Source organism: Mercenaria mercenaria, chromosome 8 (genome assembly GCF_021730395.1).
Source record: "Mercenaria mercenaria strain notata chromosome 8, MADL_Memer_1, whole genome shotgun sequence".
NCBI classification, from domain to species: domain Eukaryota; kingdom Metazoa; phylum Mollusca; class Bivalvia; order Venerida; family Veneridae; genus Mercenaria; species Mercenaria mercenaria.
The window spans coordinates 15,317,234-15,340,562 of record NC_069368.1 but is presented as its reverse complement, the minus strand read 5'-3'; the positions used below and the strand labels follow the sequence as shown (position 1 = coordinate 15,340,562).

The 23,329-nt window shown below is 35.7% G+C and overlaps 1 protein-coding gene across 1 annotated transcript; it reads right to left on the bottom strand.

Annotated features, from left to right (window-relative positions):
- Positions 1–178: 178 nt before the first annotated feature.
- LOC123523004 (tetraspanin-3-like) lies at positions 179–22,288 on the bottom strand. Its single transcript, XM_053550350.1, has 7 exons — positions 22,145–22,288; positions 14,980–15,053; positions 13,418–13,502; positions 12,102–12,200; positions 9,147–9,299; positions 6,971–7,054; positions 179–6,269 (listed from the first exon to the last, which is right to left on the bottom strand). Exons 1-7 carry the CDS (start codon positions 22,205–22,207, stop codon positions 6,174–6,176), a joined length of 654 nt encoding a protein of 217 aa, XP_053406325.1. The 5' UTR covers positions 22,208–22,288; the 3' UTR covers positions 179–6,173.
- Positions 22,289–23,329: the final 1,041 nt, after the last annotated feature.

The window sequence follows — 23,329 nt, the reverse complement described above, 5'->3', positions numbered from 1 at the left end:
AGATGAACTTGCTGGAGGGACCACATTTTTTTTTGTTCCTTTCTGTACTGTTGAGAACAAATTATGTTCTGAGGTAACACTTGGTTAAGAATACTTTTTGCCCTTCTCGTAGCGGGTCTCTTAATACAAGTTGTATTCTCCAGATCACCATGTCTACATTCACAAGTCGAGTCCAAAACACACTTCACAAGTCTTTATTGAAAAAAGCACTATATACAGTGAGAGTAAGTCTGGTGCATGAAAATTGAATCTGTAACAGATTAAGTAAGATTAAGTAAGTCAACAAATATAAATATCAAATCATAAACAATCATGTCTTAGCATCAGACTTCCACTTAGGCCGCACATGAATTCCTATCGATACTGTCTTTGAAAAATGATCTTGCTCTTCATACAATTCACCAACACTGATAAGCTTACTGTTTGAATGTGTTCATTAACATTAAAACACCAACAATCCATAGAAAACTAAAAATTATTAGTATATGGTGATTATGATTGGTGATTCAAATCTTGTACGATTTTGTAGTGTAGGAAAAAATGCAAATTTAAATCGAATTTATAATTTTATATAAAATCTTGGTAATACCAGTGAAACTAAGACATTTGGTAAATACAAAATGACAGGATATCACTAGAACTAAATTACAATTTGAGACAATAAGCTTACTTAAGCTTTGAATAAAAAAGCAAATATCAGGATGTCAAGCACCCCCTGACAAAAATTTAGGGCAAATTTTATGGTGATTTTTAAATGAAATTTAGGGCTAAAATTTGGAATTTGTTACAATTTCTCAGATATTTCTGGGCTAAAATTAAGAATTTTCACTGTATTATAGACCTTCAGAATTCACATCCATATCATCCAGTCACAGCCAATAACAAGCAAATTCGATGAATTGGTATCCCCCGCCGAAAGGGTTTGTGGTGAGGAATGGCAAAAAAATATATCCGCCAAAAAGTTAAGGATGTTAATAAGAAGCAAATAATTTCATTAGTCAAAATCAATTTAACAGAAAACAAATGTTTAAAAGAGTACATAATAAATGTATGATACTTTGATCCTGACTAAAGAATTTATTTTGAATGGGATATGCTTACTGTAGTAAGCTTAGCTTTCAAAATTAAATGCAGTTACTTGAAATGTGAGCTTGAAGTTTAACTGGAACGAACTATTGTCTTTGAGTGGATTGGCACCAGGTGTTGCTGTTTAACATGTACATTTGAACTTAAAAGAACAGATGTTCTTAAGAGAACACAGGTAAGATATCTTGAACATGGCAGTGAAGTTTAACTGGAACGAAATATTGTCTTTGAGTGGTTTGGCACCAGGTGTTGCTGTTTAATATATACATTTGAACTTAAAAGAACACAGGTAAGATATCTTGAAGAAAACAGGTAAGATATATTGAATCTGTCTGAAACTTGATGGGCCCCATAACCTCATAGTGGTGAACATGTGTATGAAGTTTGTTTAAATTTTTTTAAATAAGACTCTTTTTTTTTTTTGGGGGGGGGGGGGGGGGGGGGGATAGGGAGGGGTGTGATCAAGGTAAGGGGGTGACCAGTGTGGGTACACAACTTCACAACAAATTTTCATGGAAAAGAATGAAAGAAATTTAATGAAATTCTACCAAATGGTAAGTTTGTTATGTACAAATATGTGGATTTTTATACAATTAAAGGGCAATAACTCTTAATTTACAAACAAATCCAAATGGAATTGTGTGTACACAACCACATTATGGTGATCTAAATTCTGTTTAAGTTTCATAGTTCTAGGTCAAATATATCAAAAGTTATGATGCAGAAATTGCCATATTTATAGTACCCTATATAGTTAACACTAGAAATTTCTAAGGGCCATAACTCTGGTGTTACTTGGGCAATCTGACTGAAACTTGACGGGCCACAAGAACTCATAGTGGTGAACATGAATATGAAGTTTTAAATAAATATTCCCAACCATTTCCTAGATATAGCTCCGGACGGATGGAAGGACAATGCCAAAACTATATCCCTCCGACTTTCGTCGGGGGATAACAAGACTGAACCCATGGAACCGCTGGTCAGTTGTCTATAACTGGATAAAAGTGCTTGCACTATATAGACCTATAAAACTACAATAAAACATATTTAGAATGAAGTACTTCCCCCAAAAAAACAACAGGAATTTAGGGAAAAAAAGTCAGGCATTTTAGGAATGCTGGACAGCCTGAAATATAAACATTATGAAGAGTTCTGTCGAAATGTTTACAAAATGACCTGAAAGAACAACAAGAGCACCGCCTTGCGGGTGCTGAGGCTCATCTGATTTTTTTTGTGTAATAGAAATATTGTCCTACCCATGATTTTCTAAGTCTAAAAAGGGGCATCATTCTTGCAAAAAGCAGGATAGAGTTATGTTTCTTGATGTTCAGTGTCCACATATGATGGTGAAAAACTGTTGCAAGTTTTAAAGCAATAGGTTTGATAGTTTATGAGAAAAGTGGACTTAAACATAATACTCAAGCAAGAAAATGATTTTCTAAGTCCAAAAGGGGCAATAATTATTGCAAAAAGCAGGATGGAGTTATGTTGCTTGCTGTACAGGGTCAGCTTATGATGGTGAACAAGAATTGCAAGTTTCAAAGCAATAGCTTTGATAGTTTAAGAGAAAAAGTTGACCTAAACATAAAACTTATCCAAGAAATCTGATATTTTCTAAGTCCAAAAGGGGCCATAAATCTTGCAAAAAGCAGGATGGAGTTATGTTTCTTGCTGTACAGGGTCAACTTATGATGGTGAACAAGTGTTGCAAGTTTTAAAGCAATAGCTTTGACAGTTTAGGAGAAAAGCTGACCTAAACATAAAACTTAACCAAGAAAACTGATTTTCTAAGTCCAAAAGGGGCAATAATTCTTGCAAAAAGCAAGATGGAATTATGTTTCTTGATGTACAGGGTCTGCTTATGATGGTGAACAAGTATTCCAAGTTTCAAAGCAATAGCTTTGATAGTTTAGGAGAAAAGTTGACCTAAACATAAAACTTAACCAAGAAATCTGATATTTTCTAAGTACAAAAGGGGCCATAAATCTTGCAAAAATCAAGATGGAGTTATGTTTCTTGCTATACAGGGTCAGCTTATGATGGTGAACAAGTATTCCAAGTTTCAAAGCAATAGCTTTGATAGTTTAGGAGAAAAGCTGACCTAAACATAAAACTTAACCAGGCAACGCCGACGCAGACGCCGACGCCGACACCGACGCCGACGCCGACAACCGCTCAAGTGATGACAATAACTCATCATTTTTTTTAAAAAAATCAGATGAGCTAAAAATGGTATATAACCTTTAATTTTTTTGTTTTCTTTCCATTTTTAAAATTTTGTTTCTAGATAGAAAGGAAAACAAAAGAAAAAGCTTTAATTCTTGTTTAAAGCTTTCGGAATAAAATCACAACCTGCCTCATAAACAATCAGTAGTTTAAACTTGTTGCATAAAATGAGATTCAGGGTAAAGAATTATCACATACATGTACATTTCCTTTAAAGGGAAGTAACAAGGTAGTACCTTTCCCAGGGTAACAAACTGTTTATTTCCCCTACATGACTGAAAGCGACTGCAGACTGTCATCTTTCAGTTTTATAATTAGAGACAAATAGTCGTAATCAAATCTAACTTAATATAGATCCTGCTGCCAGAGCCATTAAGACATGCCATGTGCATTTTTTCTGTTTCAATGAAAAGTACTTCACAAACTAAAACAACATAAATTTGTCTATTTCAGCAAGTGTCTAGACTAGAAATGCTGGCAAATGTAATACACTTTTGTCAACAATGCTTATTTTCAATTTCAAAAGTTTATCCATTTCTGTCTGTAAAATGTTTTAATTTTTTATAGGGTTATTTATAAGGAGATACTTTTGAAAGAAGTAAAATTTTTCTAGCAAAATTTACACAATTATCAACTTGTATTCATCACAAAACTTCAATGAAGTGATTCCCATATTAGATAAATTTACATAGAATATCTAAACTAAATCACTCAACATACACACAATTTGCAATCATAAAATAAATAACAATTATTTTACACCACTGATAAATCATAGCACTTAATACTAGTATTCAAAATTACAAGGTTGACAGAAGATAGATAAGCAAACTATACACGAAAGCCTTGTTTATCACTTACTTTAAAGAAATACTTATTCAGTACATTCACAAAATAAAGAATACATTAATAACAAAACTAAAATACTTATTCTTGATAAATTTCTGTTGAATTTCTTTTTTAACTTGTATCAGTTTGATATACAGGATTTCAGGATCTCCGGGAACAATTTCACGAAAGTTCTTAAGATTTGTCCTAAGTTCTCCCAGTATCAACTTTTATCATCCATTTCCTCTAATGAACATTACTAATACCATTTTTAAAAGATGTCCTTAATGCCATATTATGACGTCACTATTAAGGTTGTAATGCTTAGGGTCTACAAATAGCCGAAAAGTTAAAATTAATTTTAAATACCTAAAATGATATTGGTGAACCACCTTGCACCCAAGTTCTAAGTTTGCCCTAAGAAGGATTCATGAAAAGGCCCCTGGCATTTCTTTCTGGCATAATTTGAAAAAAAGAAAAAGATTTTCATTGCCATTCATGTTTCCCTTTTGAACACTCAAAATGTCTATTGCATCTCTCTGATTTATTTTCATACATGGTGACCAGAAAGAAATGAACACTGGTAGAAAATTCACAAAAGGTCGAGTGTGATGTGTTAATACAATATTGTATTTCAATTTTAAACATGGTATACCAATCATAAACAGTTCAATGCTGCTCATTACCGATCCAGACTTATTGTTTTCTGTGGAAATGCCCCCATATCACACAACGAAATTTTTCTCCACCTTACAAAAAATACAAATTGTAGAAGTAATTAAAGTATCAATAAAATCTTATCTCTAGACCAAACGAATGGGGAAAAAAAGACATCATTCACTAAATACATAATAACAATACATTTATATTACAACTATTACTACATATTGCAATGACTTTAAATTATGCAAAAATCAAAACTATTACTTTGAACAGTGTACTAAATCTATCAATAACTTGAGAAATGTATAAAATACAACTAACAATAGAATGTCACATCATGTAACAAGAGCTCGTCGAACACGAAATGCCCCCCTTGATGCATTCAGTAATTGCACAAGGAACAGAAATTATTTGCTCACTGTAAACAAAAACTCTATTGTTTTGGTTCAATGTGATATTGACCTTTGACCTACTGACCTCAAAATCAACAGGGGTCATCTGCTGGTCATGATCAACCTCCCTATTAAGGTTCGTGATCCTAGGCCCAAGCGTTCTCAAGGTATCGTCCAGAAAGGGTTTAACTGTTCCGGGTCAATGTGACCTTGACCTTTAGACCTCAAAATCTATAGGGACCATCTACAGGTCTTGACCAACCTCCCTATTAAGTTTCATGACCCTATGCCCATGTGTTCTCAAGTTATTGTCTGGAAACGGTTTAAATGCTCCGGGTCACTGTAACCTTGACCTTTCACCTACTGACCTTAAAATCAATAGGGGTCATCTGCTGGTCATGATGAACCTCTCTATCATCTTTCACAATCCTAGGCCCAAGCAATCTTCAGTTATCATCCGGAAACCATTTAACTGTTCTGGTTCACTGTGACCTTGAACTTTGATATACTGACCTCAAAATCAATGGGGGTCATTTGCTGGTCATGACCAACCCCCCTATCAACTTCCATGATCCTATGCCCAAGCGTTCTTGAGTTATCATCCGGAAACCGTTCAACTGTTCAAGGTCACTGTGACCTTAACCTTTGACATACAGATCTCAAAATCAATAGGGGTCATCTGCAGGTGATGACCAACCTCCCCTATCAACTTTCATGATCCTAGGCCCAAGTGTTCTTGAGTGATCATCCGGAAACGGATTGGCCTACATACAGACCGACCGACCGACCGACATCTGCAAAACAATATACCCCTCCTTCTTCGAAGGGGGGCATTATAAAATACAAGGTGAAAACTTTTCATATCTTTCTCCCTAAATTTTATAATATATTATAAATTGACAGAAGTAAACAAACTGCATTTCAATGTTGCTGACTTTTTTATATTTACACTGCACTTTTTTTAACTGTGACTCATTACACTCTAAGCCCAGAGTTAGGCCCTCCCAGGATTTCATAGCGCACTTCCTGTGATCGACACATCAATATACAGCTGCAGATCATTCCAAGAAGCTGAAATGATAATCAATATATTTACAACTTCCTCAAACAATTCAACAATGTGAGGCAGACAAAAAGGAGGGCTGAAAATTCTTCAGGTGTATACCATAATGCAGTATAATGTAATGCAGAGTCAAAAATAACACTTAAGTACCATTTCAGCACAAGTTTATAATAAATATTTGTAATACCTAACTGCCATATCAGCAAAGTTTATACAAAATGTTTGTAATACCTAACCGCTATTTTAGCTAACTTGTAACACCTGTCATTCAACAATACATTTATGTGAAGCGAAGCCATACAAATGACTTGTCAATCGATTCTTAACAGAGATTTGTCATTGTGAATAGTGATTACACATCATGTATGCATACACATCTAAACCTCACTAATATCTCCTTGTATTTCATTTTACATGTTCAAGAAGATAATCATAAATATAGAAGCAAGCTTTCAATTTTTCATCCACATTTTACCAAGTGGGTATTATTTGTATATTGTGTCATGCAGCTCTGTAGGTAATGCACTGAGATGAGTTTTTATTTTGCTAGATTTTAAGTTGCACTATCATGACCTAGGTAATATGGCAACTTTCAAGCTTTTATTAGTGATGGAAAACCATGCTTGCCCCTCTCGGTAGTATTTCAGGCACCTGGGCTTAATCATCAACTATGCATTTCTTACCCTAACCTGACTATCATGGCACTCACCTGTATAATGGCGAATGTAATGGCCACACCAGCAATATAAACAAGATTCCTCTCAAACTTCTTCTCCAATTTATCCAAACACCCCTACAAACAAAAGTATGCATAATAGAAAACAATGCAACTTGATGATTGATGATAAGGCTTGCATACTGGATGCAGGTTTATAGTGTTTTCAAAGTGCTAGCACAACTCTTCTCACTCCACTGAGAGGATGGCTCTCAGACTGTAAATGACATCATAACAAGGCAAGTTTTTAAATTATGTTCATATCTGTCACTTCTAAAGACAAGGCAGTCTGAAAGACAGCTAAATCCCCCGCCACTGCTATAGATAGTGAAAGGGTAAACCTTTGATTTTAGCTGTGACCTTGACCTTGAACTGACATGGCTGACTCATGAATTCTGCACAACATCTTGATGAGGTGATCATTTGACCAAAGTTTCATGAAAATCCTTCAAGGGGTTAAGGAGATACAGAGTGGACACCAAATGGAAGGCTCAAACCTTCTACCCTTAGTTGTGACCTTGACCTTGAGCTGGCATGGTTGACTCATAATTTCTGCACATCGTTCTGATAAGGTAATCATTTGACCCAAGTTTTATAAAATTCCTTCAAGGGGTTTAAGAGATATAGAGCGGACACGAAATGGAAGGCTCAAACCTTTGTCCTTCAGCTGTGACCTTGACCTTGAGCCGACATGGCTGACTCATAAGTTCTGCACATCGCCTTGATGAGGTTATCGTTTGACCCAAGTTTGATAAAAATCCTTCAAGGGGTTTAGGAGATATAGAGCAGACACAAAATGGAAGGCTCAAACTTTTGACCCTAAGTTGTGACCTTGACCTTGAGCAGGCATGACTGACTCATGGGTTCTGCACATCGTCTTGATGAGGTGATCATTTGACCCAAGTTTTATAAAATTCCTTCAAGGGGTTTAAGAGATATAGAGCGGACACAAAATGGAAGGCTCAAACTTTTGACCCTAAGTTGTGACCTTGACCTTGAGCCGGCATGGCTGACTCATGGGTTCTGCACATCGTCTTGATGAGGTGATCATTTGACCCAAGTTTTATAAAATTCCTTCAAGGGGTTTAGGAGATATAGAGCGGACACAAAATGGCAGACTCAAACCTTTGACCTTGAGTTGTGACCTTGACCTTGAACTGACAAGGCTGACTCATGGGTTCTGCACATCGTCTTGATGAGGTGATCATTTGACCCAAGTTTCATGAAAATCCTTCAAGGGGTTTAGGAGATATGGACCGGACACGATTTTGTTACGGACGGAAGGACGGACGGAAAGACGGACGGAAGGACGGACGGAAGGACGGACGCAGACCATTCCTATAATCCCTCCGCCACGGCGGGGGATTAAAAAGAGCACCTAAAGTAAGTCATCCAATTCTCAGTGTAACAATTCTGGAGCCAAGTTTCTGCTAAACAGTTACCAACAAGCTTGATATTCCTTTTGTCACCTTCAATCAGTGAAAGGTTCTGATTTTCAAAAACACAGTCCACATAAACAATTGATACATACCTGCCTGCTTTCATGATCATTTTAATACCATACAATTCTCATAACAAATCTTTGAAAAGCTGAACTTCAAAACACAGAATAGTATGCTGCATATATTGTATTTCAGGAAACTGTTTGCAGTTTTTTTTTTTGTTAAAATCAAATTATGTATACTAAATTATTTTCAAAACTAATTTTCTAACTAGAGATGCTTTTGAGAAAAGCGCATGTCTCCCACAACTGCCTAATCATCTGAATAGTAAGTCTGTCTTTATATATTGTTTGCGGCCTATTGGTATTCGCATGTTGGAGTAACCGGCCTACATCTGTGTATCAGTAATTATGTTCAAGGGCCATAATTCCTAAGTGCCTGGGCCGATTTGGCTAGTTACCTAACTTGGCCAAGGACTTACTGGCAAACACATTTTGTTCAAGTTTGGTGAAATGTTCCACTTAGAGTGCATACAAGCTTTGTGACAGACAGACAGACACACAGACAGGAGTAAATCAGTATGTCTGAGTCTCCCACACCACTGTGTGGTGGGAGACATAATCAATAAGCCTTTAGGGATAAACTTACACCGCGTAAATTTTCAATCTGAAAATAAGAAATATTAGGATGCCTTATCTTTAGAAATAGTATACTACATGTGTACTTACATCCTTGTAGATATCTGTGTTTCCTGGTTTGATGTGACGATCACACATAGCATCTTTGGACACATTACAACAACTGTGGGGTACCAACGTCTTATTTTGCCACAATTTAGCAGTCCCCCAGTCCGAGGCATTCATTATACCACAGCATTTCAACTACAAATTTATATTTAATCATTTTATAACAAAGGAAAGAATGTCTCCAATTATTAAGCAGGTATCTTTTCACAAGAGCTACTTAAAACATGAGACCTTACCAATACATTTTTTGTACATACAGTGTCTGTGTCAATATTTTTGCCTGACCTTACCTTGACTTTAAGGGGAATGGTGCCAGATCCCTATAAAGCAGTTGCTCTTGCAGCATTCTCAAGAAAAGGCAAATCATTTCTTAAAATCATAGTCACAAAGTAAAACAAGAGCACCGCCTTGCGGGTGCTGACGCTCATCTGATTTTTTTTGTATAATAGAAAAATTGTCCTACCCATGATTTTCTAAGTCCAAAAAGGGCCATAATTCTTGCAAAAAACTGGATAGAGTTATGTTTCTTGATGTACAGAGTCAGCTTATGATGGTGGACAACTGTTGCAAGTTTCAAATCAATAGCTTGAATAGTTTAGGAGAAAAGCTGACCTAAACATAAAACTTAACCAAGAAATTTGATTTTCTAAGTCCAAAAGGGGCAATAATTCTTGAAAAAAGCAGGATGGAGTTACGTTTCTTGATGTACAGGGTCAGCTTATGATGGTGAACAAGTGTTGCAAGTTTCAAAGCAATAGTTTTGATAGTTTAGGAGAAAAATTGACCTAAACATAAAACTTAACCAAGAAATCTGGTATTTTCTAAGTCCAAAAGGGGCCATAATTCTTGCAAAAAGCAGGACAGAGTTATGTTTCTTGCTGTACAGGGTCAGCTATTGATGGTGAACAAATATTCCAAGTTTCAAAGCAATATCTTTGATAGTTTAGGAGAAAAGCTGACCTAAACATAAAACTTAACCAGGCGACGCCGACACCGATCAAGTGATGACAATAACTGATCATTTTTTTCTCCAAAAATCAGATGAGCTAAACAAGAGGGCCATGAAGGCCCTGTATCGCTCACCTGACCTTATTGACCTAAAGATCATCAAGATTAACATTCTCATCAAGTTTCATTAAGATATGGTCATAAATGTGGCCTCTAAAGTGTTAACCAGCTACCCTGTATTCCTTTGATTTGACCCCGTGACCTAGTTTTTGACCCAACATTACCCAGATTCAAACTTGACCTAATTTTTAGTAAAGATCATCAAGTTTAACATTCTGACTAAGTTTCATGAAGATACAGTCATAAATGTGGCCTCTAGAGTGTTAACAAGCTTTTCCTTTGATTTGACCTAGTGACCTAGTTTTTGACCCCACTTGAACAAGATTTAAACTTGACCTAAAGATCATCAAGATAAAAATTCTGACCAAGTTTCATTCAGATATGGTCATAAATGTGGCCTCTAAAGTATTAACTAGCTATTCCTTTGATTTGACCCGGTGACCTAGTTTTTGACCCAACATGACCAAGATTCAAACTCGTCCTAAAGATCATCAAGTTTAACATTCTGACTAAGTTTCATGAAGATACAGTCATAAATATCAACAAGCTTTTCCTTTGATTTGACCTAATGACCTAGTTTTTGACCCCACCTAACCTAGATTTGAAAGCTAAGTCATTAAGCTATAGATCATCAAGATCAACATTTTGACCAAGTTTCATTAAGATATGGTCATAAATGTGGCCTTTACAGTGTAAACTAGCTTTTCCTTTGATCTGACCCGGTGACCTAGTTTTTGATCCTACATGACCCAGATTCAAACGTGACCTTAAAATCATCAATATTAACACTCTGACCATGTTTCATGAAGATACAGTCATAAATGCGACCTCTAGAGTGTTAACAAGCTTTTCCTTTGATTTGACCTGGTGACCTAGTTTTTGAACCCAGATGACCAAATATCGAACTAGTCTAAGATTTTATTGAGGGTAACATTCTGACCAAGTTTCATTAAGATTGGGCCAAAATTGTGACCTCTCGAGTGTTAACAAGCTTTTCCTTTGATTTGTCCTGGTGACCTAGTTTTTGAACCCAGATGACCAAATATCGAACTAGTCTAAGATTTTATTGAGGGTAACATTCTGACCAAGTTTCATTAAGATTGGGCCAAAATTGTGACCTCTCGAGTGTTAACAAGGTTTTCCTTTGATCTGACCTGGTAACCTAGTTTCTGACCCCAGATCACCCAATATCGAACTCGTCCAAGACTTTATTGAGGGTAACACTCTGGTCAAGTTTCATTAAGATTGGGCCAAAATTGTGACCTCTCGAGTGTTAACAAGCTTTTCCTTTGATTTGTCCTGGTGACCTAGTTTTTGAACCCAGATGACCAAATATCGAACTAGTCTAAGACTTTATTGAGGGTAACATTCTGACCAAGTTTCATTAAGATTGGGACAAAATTGTGACCTCTCGAGTGTTAACAAGCTTTTCCTTTGATTTGACCTGGTGAGCTAGTTTTTGACCCCAGATGACCCAATATCATACTCGTCCAAGATTTTATTGAGGGTAATATTCTGACCAAGTTTCATCAAGATCGGGCCAAAAATGGGACCTCTACACAGGGCGATCACAAAAGCTCACCGTGAGCTAAAAAGACTAACCTTAGCCTGCTCGTGGCAAGTGGTTTTGCCTTTGCGATCAGTGCAGGCTGATCGTGGTCTGCACTGTTCGCTATTCAGTCAGTGAATTTTCAGTAAAAACCCCTTTGAATAAAAAGTGTTACTGCCGAAATTGAATGATGGACCAGTCCATTTTAGAAATTAAGCAGCCCTGGTAAAGGTTAATATACACGTCTGCCTTCAAGAATTAAGACCCAATGACTTATATACAAAATGCCTGATTATCTTTATACAAAGTTTGTACATTACCTCAGCTTGCAGGTAATCTATCTGATCTTTCTCTGTAGTAGAATTGGTATCATACTTGTCCACAGCATCCTCTAGACCATCATGTACTGCCTTGTGCAACTGTAATATTACATAACACGTGTAACAAAACACGACTGTTAATATGTACTTAGTCAAAAACTAAAATGGTGACTTTCTAAGTGCAGGAAGACCTAGGATGTCTTCAACCCTTTTACTTGCACATGTCAAGGCTGATGTTTTCCTTACAATTACACATATTCTAGGCTTGAAACAAAAGCACTCTGTGGTAACTGATGACTTCAGACCTAGTTGTTAATGTAAGTAATGCTACATTTAGAAAATAGTCACATTCTTTTGTTTTTTGTTCTTGCTGGATTTAGTTGCATCAACACAGTTAAGGTAATATATGGTGACTTTTCCAGCTTCTGATGGTGGATGAACACCCGTGTTGCCCCTCGGTCATTATTTTATGCCATGGTGGTATATTAACAAAAAGCCTAAGAGCAGGCACAATAAATAACAAGAGAGCCAAGATGGCCCCTAAGTCGCTCTACTGAGTAACACACAATAACAGTGTAAACATGTTTTACCTAGTGATTTCATGGAGACAAATATTCTGATCAATTTTCATTAAGATTGGACCAAAAAACATGGCCTCTTGAGTGTAAAACAAGCTTATTCTTTGATTTGACCTGTAGACCTAGTTTTTGACCCTACATGACCCAGATAAAAATTCCTGTGATATTTCATGCACACAAACATTCTGACCAAGTTTCATGCACATCAAATGAACAAGAGTGTTAACAAGCTTTTCCTTTGATTTGACCAGGTGACCTAGTTTTTGACCCCATATGACCCAGTTTTGAACTTAGCCTAGGAGACCTAGTAACCTGGGTTGTGCGCTGCACATCATTTTGATGAGTTAAACAAATGCCAGTTTAAAGGAAATTTTTCCTAGTGGTTAAGAAGATACTGTTATAGAGCAGATTCTTTGGACAGATGGACCAACAGACAAACATTATTATCTCCAGTGTAGTCCCATATACTTTTATCTCTGGATATAATAAATATACGTACAGAACATCCTTAACTGCACAAGTAATTCTGCCTTTGCGACCAGTACAGACCAAGATCAGCCTGCACATCTGTGCAGACTGAACATGGTCTGCACTGTTCGCTATTCAGTTAGTAAATTTTCAGTGAACACCTCTTTGCATAATAAATGGTATTGCCCAAATTGAATGATGGACTCCATTTTAGAAATTTAGCAGACTAAAGGCTAAGCCATGAGCTGTGTCTAACTGTGCTTTACATACCTCCTTTCTGAAGATGTATCCTACAACACCAGCGGTTACTTCTGCTGTTAGAACAACAAGTAGCAGTGCAAAAAACTGAAACAATAAATAGTGTCATTTTTTCCTGTTAAAGTATCACAGGATACTTAACATAATTAGTATTACTAAACTGATCATAAGGAAAAATATGTCAGTGTGAATGACTCGCTTTAAGATTTAGTCACTTTTCATATAAAGAAAATCTCTTTTTATGTCATTAATTGCAATTTTACACTTTCATCAGTAACTTTAGATAAATAAAGCACTTCCTGGTGATCTTATTCAAGATGCTAGCAAACAAAAACGACTAAAATTTTACAACTATATGGCTCAAGTTATATAATTCAGTAAAACACACATTATCTACAAAGTATTTTGAGAAAATACTACATGATTTTCAGTTTTATTATAATAACCAGTACTTCCCTAAACAGAAGTCGCAGCCAGTTTACGTACATGTATCAGAAACAGACAGTTTTGTAAATCAACAAAATATAGTACCTAGGTACCAATATCACAATTTATAATAAAAAGACTGTCATGAATTTTAATACTCAATTTAACAGTTTCGCAGAATGAATAAAAGCAGTCGAACATAAAGAAACATTAATTTGTAAAAAAGTTATAATAGGGTAGTGGGAGAACACGACACTAGAGATTAAACAGAAGATACAAGTGAATTAGTGTTGAGTTCAACTTCTCCAATTAAGTGATTGTATGGGATACCAGCTTACCATAAATAAACTTAACCACAAATTTCATGATGTTGAAAAAAGTGGGCTAATTTTGTAAATAAATGTAATAACCATTTGCCTTTTTGGGCAATACATGATTCATAATGATGCAAATGTGTGACTTTTATCCTTCCCATATGAGTACTGAATCATAGCTTTCATATTTAAAACCTTGATCCAAAAATTTTTAGTCAAAATTATGGGGCGTAAATGTTTTGTAATACGTATTAGTTAATGGAATGTGGGCATATTAATCAGAATTATCAACAGAAATAATGTGTTAATATTTCAAATCTTCCCACTAATGTTTACTGAGTAAGTATACAGTTACACTACAAAACGTCAATCAAACTTTCTACAAACAGAGGGCAAACACGGTAAAACTGTAACAAACAAAGGAATCTGTTCATCTAGCATGGTTTAACTCACAGTGGAATAAGTCGTAGTTGAAGTTTCAATCCATTCCCTACAGTGGATCTGGATCTGCCCGCTTATACATACAACAAAATAACCGAAACTGGTGAACGGGACCGTACCAGAGTGAGCAAGGGCAAGAGTCCAAGGTCCTCTACTATTAAACAGTCACTAAAAGTAAACTTACAATCATGAAATTTAATTATTCCAAATTTGCTATTCATTATCCAAATGGGCCTCTGAGTGAAACAAGCATTTTTTGATTTACTATTATAGTTTTAAAAATGACCAATTACGACTTGCCCATGGATTTTCTGCAAACAACAACCACTACAGAAGTTAGAAGAGGAACACAAAATGACTGAATTAAAGCTGGTATTTATTGATCTAAATTGCAGTCGCTTCAATTCAACTGAAGTGATTGTAGTGGATAACACCAGGTCCTGAAATATCAGAGCTGCTGCAGCTCCCTGAAATATATCATGACTGTGTAAAACAAAGTAAGGTGCTAAGTATGCCTCTTGTAATTGTGTACATGTAATAACCATTTTCATTTTTTTCTGCTAATACATGATTTTATAATATGATGCATTTTGTGACTTTTTTATCCTGTCTCGATAGATACTTATATCATTTTAGTTGTCTATGATGTTTTAATAGATATCTTTGTCCACACGCAATCTTCTCTCAAATATGTATGGAGGGTGTGAAATCTGAATATTTGTATCCGGTATTTAGTTAAATGATGTGGTTTTGCATGTATTAATATCTAGAAAAGAAATCAAAACAGACAGATAATTGACTTAAATTATTTACTGAAACGTGACTTCTATTTCGTAATGATTTCTGTATGTTTTAAAGTTATACATGTACCACACAAAAACGGTCATATCAACTTTCTACCTATTGACTGTGGCATGGGCAGGCACCAGGGTAAAACTGTAACACATACAAAGAATTCTGTATCTCTAGCATGGTTTCCAACCCACACAGATGAAGGTTAATAAACGTCAGTTTAGTCTATAGAAACGCATTTACATATAGCATAAAATCAGCTACAGATGCTAGATCTGATCTGCAGCTTTATGAACAATACCAGACAAAGAAAACTGAAAACTGTACACAGAGTGTAAACTGTACACAGAGTGTAAAGGACAAGAGAGCCAAAATGGCCCAAGGTCACTCACCTGAGTAACACACCATAACAGTGTAAACATGTTTGACCTAGTGATTTCATGGAGACAAATTTAATATTCCGACCAATTTTCATTCAGATTGGACCAAAGATGTGGCCTCTTGAGTGTAAACAAGCATTTTCTTTGATTGACCTATTGACCTAGTTTTTGATCCCAAATGACCCAGATTCGTACTTGTCCATGATTTCATAAAAACAAACATTCTGACAAAGTTTCAGGAAGATTGGAACAAAAAAGTGGCCTCTAGAGTGTAAACATGGTTTTCATTTGATCTGACCTATTGACCTAGTTTTTGGCCCCATGTGACCAAGATTCTAAATCATCCATGACTTTATGATAACAAACATTCTGACCAAGTTTTATGAAGATAGAATCAAAATGTGGCCCCTAGAGTGTAAACAAGCTTATTCTTTGATTTGACCTGATGACCTAGTTTTTGACCTGATGTGACCCAGATAAAAATTCATCCGAGATTTCATGCAGACAAACATTCTGACAAAGTTTCATGCACATCAAATGAAAAATGCAGCCCCAATTGCATACACAAGGTTTTTCTTTGATTTTAACAGGTGGCCTAGTTTTTAACCCCAGATGAACCAGATTCGAAACTGGACTAAAGATCATCAAGATAAACATTTTGACCAAGTTTCATGAAGATAGGATCTAAAGGGATCATAAACGTGGCCTCTAGAGTGTTATCAAGCTTTTCCTTTGATCTGACTGGATGACCTAGTTTTTGACCCCATATGACCCAGATTCAAACTTGACCTAGAGGTCATCAAGACAAACATTCTGACCAATTCTCATGTGTTTCAAACTTGAACTGCGGGCTCTATCTAGAGTGTTAACAAGATTTTCCTTTGATCTGGCCTAGTGACCTAGTTTTTGACCCCACATGACTCAGTTTCAAACTTGACCTAGAGATTATCATGACAAACATTCTGACCAAGTTTCATTAAAATTGAGTTACAACTGTGGCCTCGAGTGTTCACAAGCTTTTCCTTTGATTTGACCGGGAGACCTAGTTTTTGATCCCACATGACCCAGATTCGATCTTGACCTAGATGTCATCAAGACAAATATTTTAATCGATTCTCATGAGTTTCAAACTTAAATTATGGTCTCTAGAGTATTAACAAGATTTTCTTTGATCTGGCCTAGTGACCTAGTTTTTGACCCCACATGATCCAGTTTTGGACATGGCCTAGAGATCATCAAGACAAACATTCTGGCAAAGTTTCATAAAGACTGAGTCACAACTGTGGCCTCTAAAGAGTGTTCACAAGCTTTTCCTTTTATCTGGCCTACTGACCTAGTTTTTGACCAAATATGACCCAGTTTCGAAACTTGACCTAGAGATCATCAAGACAAACATTCTGACCAAGTTTCATAAAGACTGGGTCACAACTGTGGCCTCCAGGGTGTTCACAAGGCAAATGTTGACGGATGCCGGATGACGCCGGGCAATGACCGGTCACAATAGCTTGCCTTGAGCACTTTGTGCTCAGGTGAGCTAAAAATCATAAATTTGCTTTAAGGGCAGCAATTAAAAGTAGTGTTTCACCTAATTTGTTATTAACTATTTGATTAAGTATCCATCTCGGAGAAAATTTAAATAGTGGCATGATAATAACCAAGGATTTTAACATGATTTGCATTTTCAGAATCAATTTTTGAACAAAATTTATTTTTTTTCCATCCCACACTGAGGACAGACAAATGTAAATAAACTTTCATTTTTAAAAGACACGTTTAAAATTTATAAGGATACGATTGGACAGGGCCCTCACTCAACTTTGGAGGAAGGGGTCCGCAGCCCTCAGGCGGGGGAATTTCGCTTTGATTTTGCCAAACGGGGGAATTATCAGACAACCTATATCTTAAGAAATTTTCATTAATATTTATATTAAGCTTATGGTAATAACAATTTTAAAGCAATATTTGGTGATATACATACAGATAATTATCTATAAATTGGCTATTTCTTGTCCGATTTTGATCAATTTTTTTCAGCAGGGATCATCTACTCTTCATGACCAAGCATCCTATGAAGTTTCAACATTCTGGGTCAAGTGGTTCTCAAGTTACTGAACAGAAATGGTTTTCGATGTTCAGGCCCCACTGACCTTGACCTTTAACAGAGTGACCCCAAAATCTATAGGGGTCATCTACTCTGCATGACCAATCATCCTATGAAGTTTCAACATTCTGGGTCAAGTGGTTCTCAAGTTACTGACCGGAAACTGTTTTCAATGTTCAGAGCCCTGTGACCTTGACCTTTAATAGAGTGACCCCAAAATTAATTGGGGTCATTTACTCTGCTTGTCCAATCATCCTATCAAGTTTTAACATTCTGGGTCAAGTAGTTCTCAAGTTATTGATCGGAAACGATTTTCCATGTTCAGGCCCCTGTGACCTTGACCTTTGATCAAGTGACCCCAAAATCAACAGGGATCATCTACTCTGCATGATCAAGCATCCTATGAAGTTTCAACATTCTGGGTCAAGTGGTTCTCAAGTTACTGAACAGAAACGGTTTTCAATGTTCAGGCTCCTGTGACCTTGACCTTTAACAGAGTGATCTCAAAATCAATACGGGTCATCTGCTTTGCATGAACAATCATCCTATGAAGCTTCAACATTCTGGGTCAAGTGGTACTCAAGTTATTGATCGGAAATGGTTTTCAATGTTCAAGCCCCTGTGACCTTGATCTTTGATGGAGTGACCCCAAAAACAATAGGGTTTGTCTACTCCAGAAGCCCTACCATCCTATGAAGTTTGAAGGTTCTAGGTCAAATGGTTCTCCAGTTATTGATTGGAAATGAAGTGTCACGTACGGATGGACGGACAGGGCAAAAACAATATGTCTCCTCCAGAGGGGGATGGAGGTGGGGGGGGGGGGGGGGGGGGGAGAGACATAATAACAATGAATATATTTAGCTGGAAATAGTTTTTCATCTTAGTACCGACAATTAAATTTGACCAGTACTTTCAATTTCGGAAAAAGATGGCGGCTTGGCAAATGTTAATGTTCGGTGTGAATCCTTTTCACCTTGCAAAATTGAAGCAATGATACTTCTTTATATCTGCCGGTGGGTACAAATATAACTTGTTAAATCAAATATATATGCTACACTGCTTTGGAAGTGTCTTGGGGTACGAATCCAAACCTTTAGAATCTGATTCTAGAGGTAAAGATCCGAAACTCTGGACAAGCCTATTAGGGGTTGTCTAGGGGTTAGAACCTCCTTATTCCAGATATTGCGGGTTATATAATTTACTCTTTAAATTTTGCTGAAAATGTAAAATCAAATTAAATTTTATCAATATTTGCCTTAATCTAAACATGCTTAATGGTCCACAGATACCAGCATTTACATGTTTGTTTGCATTTTCTTTCGAAACCTAAATAACCAAGGAACACCAAATGCATTTCTATAGACTCAACTGTAGTGACCTAGTTTTTGACCCCACATGACCCAGTTTTGAACTTGGTGTAGGAATTATCAAGATAAACATTCTTACCAAGTTTCATGAAGATAGGGTCAAAAATATGGAACCGAATCCCTAGACAGCGAAGTTATTCGTCCAGAAATCTGTTCTCTAGCCAAAGTATGTGCATAGGCTAGGGAACCTGAATTTTATTTCTATGCATAAAGCTGCCAAAATTCACATTGTTTCGCCTGGTAAGTATCAAGCATATTACTAATTTTATTAATTTTACCATTTCAGCAAGTCATACCCTCACATTTATCTGAGTTTACCAAGTCGACAAAGTGTCATCGCTGCATACTGTCCCCCATATTCAATATTATTGGTAAACTAGCACAAGTGAAGGCTGAAATCATTGTTGGCACTGTTATTCATAACAGCTTGAAAACTACTTAGCCGATTTAATATGTTACTTACTTTAATAACATGTATTAATTATCTTTAAATTAATTTAATGTAATATTATATTGCTTTGTTTATGTGTAATTATAATTTGCTAATGTACAAAATAATTATTATAAAAATAAAGTTATGTTGATAAGATTGTTCCTGAACTTTTAGAATATAGTAGTCCTTGAGAAGTTGCATTGATCTTGTTGGGTGTCCCACCTCAGTTCACGGAGCATTATTGGTAATGCTGCTAGTTCGGACATAGCGAAATATTTCAGTTATCCCCGGTGATTTCATTCCGGATAGTGGACGTGTTCTTGGTTTTTATCACTTCGTTTGGCAGCTGAAATCGCCGGGGATAACTGAAATAATTCGCTCCTAGAGATTTGTACTGTGTATTTCAAAGCAATTTATGGGGTCAGTTTAGTATTTACGGAAGGCTTTAAATGTTTCGAAGGTGCAATCATGCAGGTAGCGGCTGCAAGTGTATAAACTCCGATTTTGAAATGTTCTACAAGTTTGCCGAGTAGCTTCCCATAGCGTTACGCTCGTATAATTTACCTTTTCCATGTCATACATGTTTACATACATGTCATACGTCCCGGATTGTCCGGGATTGTCCCGGAAATCACATACTCGTCCCGGTGTCCAGGACAGTGTTGAAATGTCCCGGAAAATTAAAAATACAGAAAAACAAAAATAACCCCCCAAAAAACTAGTTTTTTTGCCTATAAATTGTTGAATTTTACATGAATAAAACACAATAAACAGTCACCGGTGTCACATTGTTTATTCCTAATTATCCTATAATCAGTTCCATGCCCTCGAGCGGGACACATGTTGATTAAGCTAGCTCCGATCACCACTCATATTGCGCACTGCGATCTTTTGATGACCCAGATTAATTTACAGTCAGCTATTTTGATGACCCTGATTATGAATTGACAAAATTATGCAATCAATAACAGTTTTATGATAATTTAATATTAGGAACAATAGCCGAAAATCTCGTTGTTAGCACGTAGGCGGTGAAGCTACATGTAGCCTTGATTGGAAGAAATGGCTGATAACGGTCGATTAAACAATAATTATTTTAAAAGGTTGTAATCTTTCAAAATGTAGATTGATTGTCACACATATTCTAAATTAAACTTTTGACTACTGAATGCCTTTGCCGGCCGATCCTTGAAAATTGACCTAACCCGAAATACTTTATATCGATTTTATCTACTTTATCTACTTAAGATTTATTTAATTCCTTTGAGGATTCCATTTTATTAAGGTTAATTCTTCGTATATAGCAAGTCTCCCAATTCAGTTCACCTCGGGAACGCAACCAATTCACGTGCTGAACTATAGACGTAAATTACCCTATAGGAGAGATAGTGTCTGTAAACAAATCCATTGTATTTTCTATTTTTAGAACTGATAAGACAAAGACTGGGTGGGCAGACGCCGAGCGTCCATGTTTTTTGTAAACAGTGATGTTTTTCTAACGGCTTAAACTTTCTTAAAACACAAATAATATCAATAATTTTTTGATCAATGGAAAGTGTATAAAACAAGCAATTTATTGATTACTTTTGATTATAATTTCGAAATTAAATGGATTAATTATGAACGCTTAACTTACAGTGTTTTTTCAAAAAGTCTGGAGGATCGCTACGCCGCTATTAAAATCTTATGTCATTTAAAACGGTTATTCATTTTAAACAGATATTTAAATGGGAAAATATGAAAATTGTAAGCATTTCAAAACTTTTTGAATTTTTAAAATCCATAAATGAGCGAAAGAGTTATTAGAAATTAAAAATTCAGATCCCATACACAAACGATGTAAAAACATTTGCTTTACCCACCACCAGATAAACAGGTATTTATGCGTGATGTCATGGCGATCTCTCCTATTTACCTCCCTTAGAAAGCTAGACGACATTTGCAACAAATTATTCCTAAGCGAGGGAACAATGTTTATCTCCGGAAACTGCTTATAATTTTATGATATTTATGCATGAAACAGACGAATACTAATGTCACGGTGTATGTCCCGGACAAAGGGTAAAAATCCCGGAAGTTTTAACTCAGAATCCCGGAAAGGTCCAGAAAAATTATGGCATGTATGATGTATATGATACTGTGACCGGATTTTATGTCATCGATTTTTTTTTCATTTGACTAACATATAAAAGGTGCTGTATAAAAGGTTAATTGTGTGAAAAAAAGTGATTTTTTATATTAAACAAAAAAATATACACTGGACCCGTGCCTGTGAGAAATAGTTGACAGACGACGACGGATGAAGGGCTATCACAAAAGCTTACCTTCTTCACTGCGGCTAGTCAAAACGGCGGCTGTATTTCCAGCCGCAAAGTACCTGTGGTTCGTCCTAGACCGAGAACGAATGCTTTGAAAAACAAGTTGTTTACGTTCGAAACAGTGGAAATAGGAAAATTTCACGTATAACACCACAACATTTACTTACCCAGAAAATGAATCCAATGACAGACAAGCATATTTTCGATGTTGTACTTCCACAACTTGCCATTTTTTTCCTTTTTTCTTCGAATTTCTCTTCTTTTCCGATGTATTATGACGAATATGCTAATTATCACGTGAGATGGAAACCTATACCGTACTGTACGTTGGTTGTTCCTAATCCCCGTACCGTACCCGTACCGGTGTGCCTTAACACAGTAATGTATATTTATGGAAGTAATGATGCAAAATGAAGCGTAATGAGGCGTAATGCTATATAAAGTATGGGAGAAATGGGCGTAATGTTTATATATATTGGTTATAGATTGTTTTAAGGGAAGAAAAATTTTTTATTTTATTCAATTATGCATTTGTAGCCTGAAATAGGCATAAGTATGTTCAAAAAAGTATAGACTATGATAAATCGTCAAATAATATATATAATATAAGATCCGTAAAAGGTGTGCGTAATGTATATATATATTGGTTATTGATTGTTGTAATGGATGGAAAAAGTTTTTTTTTTTATTTTATTGAATTATGCATTTGTAGCATGAAGTAGGCATAAATGTATTAGAAAAAATACAGACTATAATAAATCGATCGGCAAAAATGATATATGATCCTTAAAAGATGTACGTAATGTATATATATCTTGGTTGTAAGGGAAGAAAAAAGTTTTATTTTATTGAATTATGCATTTGTAGCATGAAGTAGGCATAAGTATATTAAAAAAAAATACAGACTATAATAAATCGGCAAATATTATATATGATATATGATCCGTAAAAGATGTGCATAATGTATATATATCTTGGTTATTGATTGTTGTAAGGGAAGGAATAAGATTTTATTTTATTGAATTATTATTTTAGCCTAAAGTTGACATAAGTTTATTAAAAAGAAAATACAGACTATAACAAATCGGCAAATAATTTATATGACATATGTTCCCTTAAAGGACGTGCGTAATGTATATATATCTTGGTTATTGATTGTTGTAAGGGAAGGAAAAAAGGAGTTCAATTTATTGAATTATGCCTAAGTATATTCAAAACATTAAAGCCTATAATAAATTTGCAAATAATCTATAAAGGGAAGATTTTTTTATGTTTTGCTATTTTTTATACTTCGACATTCCTTCCCCACTTGTATCATAAAAATACATCTTGTTTTAAATTATTATGACATT